Consider the following 12038-nt stretch of genomic DNA (forward strand, 5'->3'; position numbering starts at 1 on the left):
TTTATTATAAAAGTACTATAGAGTTGGCTAGAGGTATGACAGTCCAAATTCAACGATTAATGGTATAAACCTATTTACCTATAATATTATATCTACCTTGTTTACTTGTTCAATTTTCTTCACCGATCGACAGAGTTCACCTTCAATACCAGTGCTTATGCTTCGTCCATATCACAAACCATATCCTTGGCAGCTGACGGCTATGTGGACGGGATACTCAATGTTACTAGACCCCTCACTCTAGTGTCTGCCATTGCCGGACTTAACGTCACTGACAAAGTCATGGTTACCATAGTGATGTACGACCCAGATGGTAAGAGAGATTAGGTTAAGTATGTTCATACTGGGGAGTTGTGTATATTCAGTCATATTATTTTTGAGCGACCCATTCGTATGACTAATGTGTGTTTGATTTGTAGCTCAGTTTTTATTCTTCATTCCCCTTCAATGCAGTTATATACGTCACATTCGGACAATCAGACTACACCTTCATTGAGAGTGACTCCATACAGACTTTTCAGTTTAATTCAACCGGCTCTGTGGGGGGTCCATTCAGTAACTACTCCGTCGATCCACATAGCTACCGCTCATTTAGAGCCGTTTTCGTCGTGGGCACAACTACTGGTATAATTGTAGGAGAAGCTCATTGTACTACATTATTATTAGTATGCGGCTATCTATAATAATTATATGATTAAGCTGCATGTCTGATAAAGGAACAACTCAGTATATACAGGGCCGTAAATAGCTTTGGTTTGCAGGGGTGGCAAAATAACAACTGAAAATTTGTATTAAAAAAAAAAAAAGGTCAACTGTTATTTCATATCCTCTGAGTATGGCAACTTCCAACTTTCTGTGGCACCAACTTAGAGCAACTAAAACAAGATTGCTTGAACTAGGAAGGTAACTCATGCTTCCAGAGTAGCCTCGAGACCAGCCGTTCTTTCAGATAACGAACGGCTGGTCTCGAGGCTACTTCCAGAGGCCATGAGAGGCACAATGGAGCTCAGAATTTTACCTAAATAAAGGTCGTCACTCATTCTCAACGGTCAGCATGCGCATCCGATAGCCCTGCCCACATCTCAATTCCATTACAGTATTACTAACGCATTGGGCATGTGCAGATCAGTAATTTTGCCAGATCTAGAATGCCATGGGGGGCAACTGCCCCCCCTGCCCCCCCTGCTGTCTACGGCCCTGATATAGCACTGATATAGCATGCCATGCATGTATGCACTGTCTTATAATATCACCCTCTACTCTTGCCGTGTATATGCACCGCTGTCCAATAAATTCCTCCCTCTCCTGCAGTGCCAGCTGATGTGATACCCGGCATGAGTGATCAGACCTTTTTTTTTCATAGTGACGCTATTGGGGCTTCTGTGGACACTTACTCATTCACAATTGTTCAAGACTCACTTGTCGAGTACGATGAGGAGTTTGCTTTTGCGTTTTCATCCACTGACACCTATGTTGTCTTGGCTGAGACACATATGATTTTCTTCATTGCTAACGACGATCGTAAGTGTTAATCATTCGATTTCGTATCTGTTTCAGGGCATTACAATGTCAGTACATTGCATGGCCATTACGTATTGCTATAGTTACACAAGTGCATGGATATAAGATCTACATGCATGTAAAAAGTGCCTCAGGGTAGGTATTCTAGATCCCTAAAATGCACTTCGTATCCCACTAAGTAAAACCTCCAAAACAGCTAGTGTTCATTGGTTAGCCGGCCTGGAAAAAATATTTGCTTATTTTTTGGTACTGGGAAAATCGTATGACACGATAAGTATACCACATTATGACATACATGTCAATGCTATTGCTATACTTGTTCATACAAAGGATGTATTTCCCCCTGACAAACTGACAAACAGTTTTGCCTGTTGCCTTTTGTGAGCCCAACTCGACAGTAACGGAGGGAGATGGGTCAGTCACGGTATATCTTGAAGTGGATTCATCCCTAACAGCCATTCCCATTGACCTGGAGATAATCACTCTGCCCATCAGTGCTACAGGTACATGTTAACACAAAGTTTATTCCTCCAAATATGCTTGTTACGACTTTAGGCAAGAGTCCATAAGTGGAAACGTACAGAAAATTTTCTTTTGTGTGTCGATCTAAATCATACGGTTGTTTTCCAGCTGGTGATGATTATGAAAACAGGACTTCGACCATTGTGAAAGTACTTCCTGGAGTTAACACCACTTATCAGGTCAACTACACCATCGTCGATGACGACGCCCTCGAACTAGATGAGAGTTTCCTGGTAACGTTACAAGTTGCCCCAGGGGACAGCCGGTTTACTAGCAGAGTTGGAGGCAATCACACAGTAGTTATCACTGATGACGCTTTAGATAGAGGTAAGAAAATATTTTGTTGGGGGTGTGGTGTGGTGCGTACATGTATGTCTATAAAATGGTTTCATTAATTGATGAGCTTATAATTATATACTATGGTGCATATGTATAAACATATATACTACCACATGATTGATTGTAGAATTGCAATTGTGAACTACATTTCATCCTCTAACGCATTTGTTTCCATAGGTAAATAGTATTCCCGATGCACTGCTTAATAATTTGTATACAATTTAATATTCCAATTATAGAGGTATCAATTATTGTTTCCAATGGAGACGGAGTTTCGGGGGCTTACTTCAGCGAAGGAGACTTGGTCGACATCAATCTAACACTTGACGTTAAAGAGTTAGCAGCAAACATCTCGTTTGATGTGTCATTCTCTGATGGTACTGCTCTTCAAGGAAGTGACTATTTTTTACCAGTATTTTTTGTTATATCTTTTTCACCTGGTTCCCTTACTTGGACTCAGGAGATTGTAATTATTGATGATGACATCACCGAAGATATTGAGTATTTTTCGTTATATATAACATCACTCGATAATAACATCACTATCGTCAATGGGAGCAATATCCAGTTGTTTATTTCCAGTGATGACAGTGAGTTGATTTTCTAAAACAATCTTGCATAAATCAACTACTCTCCCCCATGATAATTATAGTTTCTGAATTGGTCTTCTTTTCTGACCCTTTGATAACCATCAACGAAAGAGACTCTATCAACGTATCTATACGTATTAACGGGATGGCTGAGTCGCCTGACATATTCCAAGGTCTTATCTCCGTTGTTGCCGTGGAAGGAACAGCAATAACAAGTAAGCAGCTAGCTAGCGTGTTTGTGTTGGTCACTGCATGCAATCATTATTCTAAGTAGTATCGTTCCAGAACTGTTTGTATATATACTTTCCTGCAGATTCGGATTTTACACTACTTTTGTCTGATGTAATCTCGCCAACAATGGCCATTTCCGTCACTGTTATGGCGCTTGCAGACACTGTTATTGAGAATGAAGAGAGCCTTGTACTACAACTGAATATATCAGACACCTCCTACTTGAGACTTGGAGACAGGAATAACGTAACCGTGGAGATTAAGGACGAGCCTTGTAAGTAAACAGATCAAAATACAAGCTCTCTTCCCAAGAAAATTATTAGACCTCCTCTACGTACGAAAATTATGTGCGCACAGTTTGTTTATATAATAATTAATGCATCTGTATAACGTTGCTATGGTGCTCCTCCCCCACAGTCTCCGTGTCTAGTACGCTGAGTTTTAACGGCACCAATAGCTTCCTAGAGACAGCTAATGTTGTGTATGTCCAAGTTACCCTGGTGTTGGAGAATGCCACACTGGAAACAGACCTCACGTTTGGTGTGATGGCCTTGGATGAAACTGGAATAATGGGTGTGTTTTGCAGTGAAAGTAAAACTTCAGAGGCTTACTGCATACCCACAATAGCACATTGGTGTCCTACAGGACCTTTAATTTGACAATTAAGTTACTTGAATTGGAATGACCAATAAACTAGTAGAAAACAAGGCCTATAAAGTATAATTATATGCTCATTCATGAAACATCTCAGTGTACATGCAGAATAGGCTATTATACTTCTGTATATAATAAATTATTATTAGGCATGTGAACCATTATGATGTGTATATAACTGTCCCTATAATTATTGCTCATTACAGGCATAGATTTTGAGGTGTTGAACTTCACGGTGACCTTTAGTGGCTCTGCTCTAACTCAACGAGTCTACCTGCTTATCTATGAGGACAATCTATCGTCCGATGACAGGCAATTCTCTCTCGCATTCATTACGAATAATAATTTTATAGTCTTCGTTGGGGGTAATGTGGTGAAAGTTCAGCTTCTTAACGAGGACGGTAAGAGATGAGAGTGGTTACCTTGTATGGCTTTTTCAATACTAATTGTTAATAGCATAATTATAGGCAAAAGGAAATTATATAACGTGGATCAATGTTTAATATAAGCGATGTATATTATATGTTCTACATTATGGAAAACCAGTGTTCATTTTCACGGATAACTGTTTGCTCGATTTTTAAATTTTTCTCACACAGATCCGTGTAAATTTGACCCTTGCGATGAAATGGCCAACTGTACCAGAAACAGTTCTTCAAATTTCATTTGCACTTGCTTACCTGGTTACTCAGGCAACGGCACAGTGTGTATGGACGTTGACGAGTGCCAGTTGCAGGGAACAGGAAATTGTAGCGAACATGCTGATTGTAACAACGTTGACGGTAGCTTTACATGCAATTGCACCATGGGATTCACAGGAGATGGATTCAACTGTACTGGTAAGTAACCTCTACAGCATAAAATCGCATAAATTTTTCTCTCGGCATTAATTTTTACTGATGACTATAATTATAGGAACTCCATGCATATACCCCATTTTTAAACACAAACTATAGTAACATATTGACGAATCCACATCATGCAGTCATTATTATGTATGCAGTATAGAGAGCTTGAATGTTTACACTCCCCTCATGCATGCATGCAGACATCAACGAGTGTGAGTTGGACACAGATAATAATTGTGACGAGAATGCTGTTTGCAGAAACACTATCGGGGGCTTTAACTGCACCTGTGTCCCTGGCTACAAGAGCTACGGAACATTGTGTACAGGTAAATCATTGCTTCCGTATAATGATATACTTACACATTATATTGTGCAAATGTCATCTTTAAGTAGTATGCCTTTACTCTGCATGTAGTTTAGGTTGCTTTTGCCTATACAGATATTGATGAGTGTACAAACGGGACAGATGATTGCCATAACTATGCCACTTGTAACAACACCATGGGCAGTTTTGAGTGCACCTGTGATGAAGGATATGCTGGAGATGGTGAAACCTGCGTTGGTGAGTATGAAAATCATTGTCAGTTGCATTCAACTAAGAGCTCTTTTATTGTGGTATATACTAATTAACGTCTATTATCATACTATTTTCATATGCCATTTCGGTTCCTTTAAAGTTAACGAAACACTATAATTATATACGTTCCTGTGACATATGGGAACAGAGGAGGTGCCTCGATTAGACTAATTGCCTCTGCAATAACGTTGAGCGTGGGCGGATAATCGAGGCACGCCTGTCGTATTTCCTCTGATGTGGGAGTATGCATGCACAAGCATACAAATCTTTGTAGCATAAGACGCCATTTGACTACAGAACTTCTGGGGCCATTCTTAATGTAAATGAATGTGACTTTTTGTTACACTGGGTACATTATACACTGTTCTCCCCCACGAATAAACAGACATCAACGAGTGTGTGTTGGATACGGATAATTGTGACGAGAATGCCGAATGTAATAACACTATCGGAAGTTTCAACTGCACCTGTGACCCTGGCTACATGGGAGACGGAACAATGTGTACAGGTAAAATCATTGCTTACATACGTATAATTAGATCATGCATTTAATTATGATTGTGCAGATAGCATCTTTAAAGTAGTTGTGCATGTGCAATGCAGCTATAATTATAGCCTTCACAGTAAAAATGAAGTACGTGCGCTGAGCACACTAAAATGTTGTGTGTATACCGGTACAGATGTTGATGAGTGTGCACAAGGGATAGATAATTGCCGTGACTACGCCACATGTAACAACATCATGGGCAGCTTTGAGTGTACCTGTGATGAAGGATTTACTGAAGACGGTGAAACCTGCATTGGTGAGTATGAAAATCATACTCATATGCCATTTCAGTTCCTTTATGTCTATGGCATACCAGTTAAAGACACACTATAATTATATACATTCCTGTGACATATTGCTCTATGTGGGAGCAGAGGAGGTACGACACGCGTGCCTCGATTAGGCTAATTGATTCTGCAATAGCGTTGAGCGTGGGCGGATAATCGAGGCGTGGTTACGCCCACGCTCAACGTTGTTGTAGAGGCAATTAGCCTAATCGAGGCACGCGTGTCGTACCTCCTCTGCTGTGAGAGTATGCATGCACAAGCATACAACTCGGTAAGACGCCATTTTACTACAGAACTTCTGGGGCCATTCTTAATGTAAATGAATGTGACTTTTTGTTACTGGGTACATTATACACTGTTCTCCCCCACGAATAAACAGACATCACCGAGTGTGTGTTGGACACGGATAATAATTGTGACGTGAATGCCGAATGTAATAACACTATCGGAGGTTTCAACTGCACCTGTGTCCCTGGCTACATGGGAGACGGAACAATGTGTACAGGTAAAATCATTGCTTACATACGTATAATTAGATCATGCATTTAATTATGATTGTACAGAATGATGTCATCTTTAAAGTAGTCGTGCATGTGCGATGCAGCTATAATTATACAGTGGAACCCCTCTATAACGGACACCTTTGGGGAATAATGTTTTGGCCTTTATACAGAGGTGGCCTTTGTTAAGAGGTTGTTCTGTACACAAACTGTTCATTTGGGACCTGGGTGCCTGGCTGTTATAATTATAGCAACTGGCCTTTATTCGGAGGTGGTTGTTAACAGAGGTTCCACTGCATGTATATACAGTAAAAATGAAGTGCGCTGAGCACACTAAAATGTTGTGTGTATACCGGTACAGATGTTGATGAGTGTGCACAAGGGGTAGATAATTGCCGTGATTACGCCACTTGTAATAACACCATGGGCAGCTTTGAGTGTACCTGTGATGAAGGATTTACTGAAGACGGTGAAATCTGCATTGGTGAGTATGAAATCATTGTTAGTTGCATTCAACTAAGTGCTCTTTTGTTCTATGTAACTAAAGTTAGTTAAGAATGCCCCTTTTAATTGTTACTCAGTTCACGCATTAAGCGTAAATGAAGCCCTAATTGACCACAGAACGTCCAGGGCCATTGTCCACGTGATTGTTTTTCGTATACATTATACGTTGAGTGTAATAATTATGTGTTCTTCCCCCATGCATGTAGACATCAACGAGTGTGTGTTGGATACGGATAATAATTGTGACGAGAATGCCGAATGCAATAACACTATCGGAGGTTTCAATTGCACCTGTGATCCTGGCTACATGGGAGACGGAACAATGTGTACAGGTATGATATACCCTGAGCTATAATTATACACAAGTGGCCTGCATTCTATCCTAAAAGCATTTTAAAGCTTCAAATGCACTTTAGGAAATAACTATATACTCGGAAAACGTTATACTACTATACTGATTTTTGCTTCATTGCTTTGGAGAGTCTTATAATTTTTGATTCGATTTGATGAGCTATTATGATCCTGGATTCAACGTTCTTTGTGTCTTTGCAGGAATGATGTTTGGTGACGATCCTCACTTCAGCGTAGTGTTACCTGGCAGAAAGTTGCTCTGTTTCTCCGTTATGGGACAACATCACCTCAGTTACAATCTCATCAGTAACCCAAACCTACTCATGAATGCCATATTTGCTCCTGACTCAAGAAGGGAGGAAGTCACTTGGATTGGAACCCTAGGAATTATTGCAAAGAATACGACAACTGGACACATTCAAACAAAACTGAAATTTGAGGCACTACCTTGGAGAGTTTCAATAATCGATAAAGCTACTCTATACCCCAAAAACATCGAAAAGATAGTGATTAAAAACGGAAAGGTGTTGATATCGGAGTCTATGCCAACAATTGGTTTCAAGTATCCATCAGTTCTCGTCATTCTTGAAGATTCTGGTCTCAAGTTTACGGTCAAGTTTATGAATGAGCATCTGGACATGTTCTGGCACAACACAGCTCAACAGCACAGCGACTCACATGGGCTTATTGGTAAGCATAATAAAATTAAGCTTTTCCCTCAAGTGGTGTTATAATTAGGTGAGATATACGTTTCTCTTTTTCCGCATTGGTCATAATTGTGCTCTATACATGCATGCATGTATTGTATCAATACCATGCAAGTGCCATGCATGTATGTGTACGTGACGTGTTTCTTATTGTTACAGGCCAGTTCTTCCGTGATGGAGTTGAGATCGATGAGGTGCGTAAGATCCTGATTATGCCCAGTAAGGAACCTGTCCCAGTGATGCGTCGTCCTGTCTGGGCCTTCATGGAGAGAGAGGACAAAGACGACCAGCTTTGCTGGACCGCCATGAATCCTGGATACCAGGGAGAGGGGCTCATTGATGGCAAGCCTAACAACTATCTAGTTGACAATGTCCTTGACGATAAGTTTATGTACAATGATGTACTCTAACTTGAGAGACTAAGCTCACAGTCATCTTTTTTGGTCATTATCACTTTGTCAGTACAATAATTGTCTCGTCATGTTAGTTACGTAAGTACTCCACCATCATAAGTTGTATATAAGAATGCGGTTGTGGATGTTACCAAACTGATTGACAATAATTATCTCAGAGAATAATCAACGTCAAAAGTTCTTATGAGAGAGAGGACAAAGACGACGGACCAGCTTTCAATTTTTCAGACTATACGAAATATTAACTTTCCTCACAGTTATACGGACATACAGAGTCATTTAATTTATAAAAGTCTTGCATCGGATCGATCCATTGCATGCTGTTTAATCAGCTAAAGTAGTTCCGTATAAGAATGAATCGAATCTGATAACAATATAGAGTCAGTAAGAAAGGCACATCTTATCTATAGCCATAGAGCCATGGCTTAGATTTATGGAATATAGATAATGATACATTTTATAAATCTCTCCTTAAGGCCACGTTAGTTGCATACTTGTTTCAGATCAACCTCCCTCCTCGGTTTTGCTCACCTCCTCAATTAAGTCATTATTGCTGATTTCAGCCATTATTTGAGTCTTTTTTTTGGCTGACATTGCATTATTTTACCATGTGCCATGTACAAGTTGCATTGTGCACCAAAGAGCCAGTGCGTAAAAAAGTTATGTTCAGACTCCGTCCTTTTGTGTATTTTCGTCAGTTAAAAAAACAGGATATGACGTCATCAAATAATAGGATAATGGGTAATGAAGACCTCCCTCCCTCATCGGGGTTGAGCTAGTATTCTCATCTGAAACAAGTATGCAACTAACAGTGGCCTAACATTCAATGATGTAGCAATATCCCCAAATCTGCATTATTCCAGACATCACATATATTTTTTACAATCATCCCCGTTTTCCTTACTCTACTTCTGGAAGTGTGGGTGGGTTAGCTTCCGCTGGTAGACTGGAGTTGTTTTATAATGGTCGATGGACGGCAGTGTGTAATAACAGCTTCAATCCAAATGATGCAGTGGTGGCTTGTCGTCAGCTGGGGTACTACTCAGTACGGAACAGCTGAAGCGCTAGGGCGAGTATTGCTGCATGGTGTATGACCAATTTCTATATATACAGCTGGTGCAATTGTATTTATCCCCCTATATATAGTTTCTCTCAACCATCATCAACCACTCCGACGTGGCTGAACGAGCTTCGTTGCTTAGGAAATGAGAGTAGATTGATTGATTGTCCTGCTAATACTACCAGAGTTGAAGATTGCCCACACTCACAAAATGTGGCCTTCGTCTGTACTGCAAGTAAGTAATGGATTACATGTATATATACAATAGAGGCCAAATTAAAGTTTCTGTTCCGTTTGCGTAAGATAGCTGATTAGATTGCATGCATGCAAAGGCCCGTTTTTCCGCCTACACACATACCACGCTGCAGTTTCGTGGTTGCATTGTTTACACTCACAGCATGTAGTAATTGCCTTAATCTAATTAGCGGTTTGCGTAAGTCAACACACTATTGCAAGCACATACACCAAAATATCTGTAGAGTATACGTAAACGGAACATAAACTTTAATTTGGCATCTACTGTACGTGTAGTGTAGTGTGACGTTGCTGCAGTATATATAATGATATAATTATATACGTAATGCATGACACTATAATTATTATTATAGCCGGTTTTATAATAATGCATTTTGTGCTGCATTCCTATCAGATGGAAACCTGAGGCTGATAGGCAATTCAAGCCAAACAAAAGGCTTCTCTGGCAGACTGGAGGTTTATTACGATGGACAATGGGGGACAGTGTGTAACAGCAGCTTCAGCTCAGGTGATGCAAGAGTGGCTTGTCGTCAACTAGGGTTCTTAACCTACGCTCAATACGGAACAGTTGGAGCGCTAGGGTGAGTACTTGCATGTGTAAGCTCATCATTGAGTAATGTTGGAAACTGTATAAATAGCCTTTCATGCATGACTTGCCATCAAAATTAATCATCCATCTTGAAGAGTTACTTTATGGTATCAATCAGAAACTTTAATGCAGTTTCAATGAAATCTCATCAAACTCTTCAACATGGCTGGACAAGCCTCGTTGCTTAGGAACTGAGAGCAGACTGCTCGATTGCTCTCCCAGCACTATCGGAATTGAAGATTGCAACCACACACAAGATGTGGCCTTGGTGTGCAGTTTTACAGGTAAACATGATCGATTAATGCTGTACAATTGCAAAGATTAATGTTGGCTGAGAGGTGCTATATACATAACTCAGAATTCAATCGACGTATTATTGCACTAATTTGATGACCTATAGTTATATTAACAATGCAGTTGTAGCTATAAAATGTACTTGAAACGTGTGATAGATGCATGCACATTATTTTAGTGACACTTATTTACCTGGCATAATTACTTTTATGCAGTATCTACTTTCTCATCCAACATATCAATCAGCATTGGAGTGAGTGTTTCTATCATCATCATAGTTGTAATTATGCAATTGTTGTATGGTTTCATAAGAAGAAGACGTCGCCTCCTATCCAAGACGTAGTAATAATGCTATGTCGACAACTGACCTATAAAATAAATAGCTAAAACTATCTTGTTGACAATGTCCTAGGTACAAAGATGTGAAATTATACAGTTTTTTGAACATATTTTTTTAGTTATTATCACACTTATCTTATATCTTATTATCACTATAATTAGGATTCATCATGATTGTAAGTATAGCCTCGTTCCCATGCAGACTGAGTTGTCTCTAAAATAACGCTAGGTCGACTTCGATCAACTCATTGCCGTTAAATCGTTTTCAGTTGTATAAATTGTAAGAATGTTATAGGTTGTGTATTCATTGGACGTGGCCTCAATATAAACTATAGCGGCTAAACCAACTAGGCTGTGCTGTAGTGATTGTATAGACTTTGTTTGATTGTGAAAATGGTTAGACCCTGCTTTTTTCCACCTATTATTACATCAGTTATTCTTTAATTCTTGCGTATAATTATTCTCGGATTATTCTCATAAAAAATCTGAATTTAAAACGTATAGACATGAGCACACAACTGACACAAGACATAATTAATGTGATTTCTCAATGTGATTTCTCAGTGTTATTTTGCTGACTTGAACTTGAACTCACCTTTAGCTATATTTTTTGCCATGAGAACGTCATATACTAAACTTAATGTAATGATCTTACCACATCACATTGTGCCTATAATTAACCCAATTACATAAGACATCAACCCCTATTAATAACTATGCTTCCAAACATAATTTATTAGGGCCTAAGAAGCATCTTGTTGTCATGAGTGCCACACTGCATAACTACGAAATATTTCCTTGTTTAATACAGTAGTGTGGCTGCACCTGTATTACACTGATAGTGAATGCATGCAAGGCATTTGTTGGCAGTTCTGGAAGCCACCAGCTCTTGCTCTTGTTAGGGTTGAGT

At 39.5% G+C, this 12038-nt stretch overlaps 1 protein-coding gene across 1 annotated transcript; it reads left to right on the forward strand.

Annotated features, from left to right (window-relative positions):
* Positions 1-468: 468 nt before the first annotated feature.
* Positions 469-8652, forward strand: LOC135335769 (uncharacterized). The gene is made up of 19 exons (XM_064531316.1): positions 469-624; positions 1312-1521; positions 1884-2024; positions 2152-2370; positions 2622-2972; positions 3035-3187; positions 3286-3477; positions 3621-3776; positions 4064-4258; positions 4457-4696; positions 4906-5031; positions 5145-5267; positions 5668-5790; positions 5963-6085; positions 6496-6621; positions 6978-7100; positions 7327-7452; positions 7673-8161; positions 8338-8652. The coding sequence occupies exons 2-19, from the start codon at positions 1335-1337 to the stop codon at positions 8586-8588; spliced, it is 3444 nt and encodes a 1147-aa protein (XP_064387386.1). The 5' UTR covers positions 469-624; positions 1312-1334; the 3' UTR covers positions 8589-8652.
* The last annotated feature ends 3386 nt before the right edge of the window (positions 8653-12038 follow it).

The sequence above is a fragment of the Halichondria panicea genome, chromosome 5 (assembly GCF_963675165.1).
Source record: "Halichondria panicea chromosome 5, odHalPani1.1, whole genome shotgun sequence".
Taxonomy (NCBI): domain Eukaryota; kingdom Metazoa; phylum Porifera; class Demospongiae; order Suberitida; family Halichondriidae; genus Halichondria; species Halichondria panicea.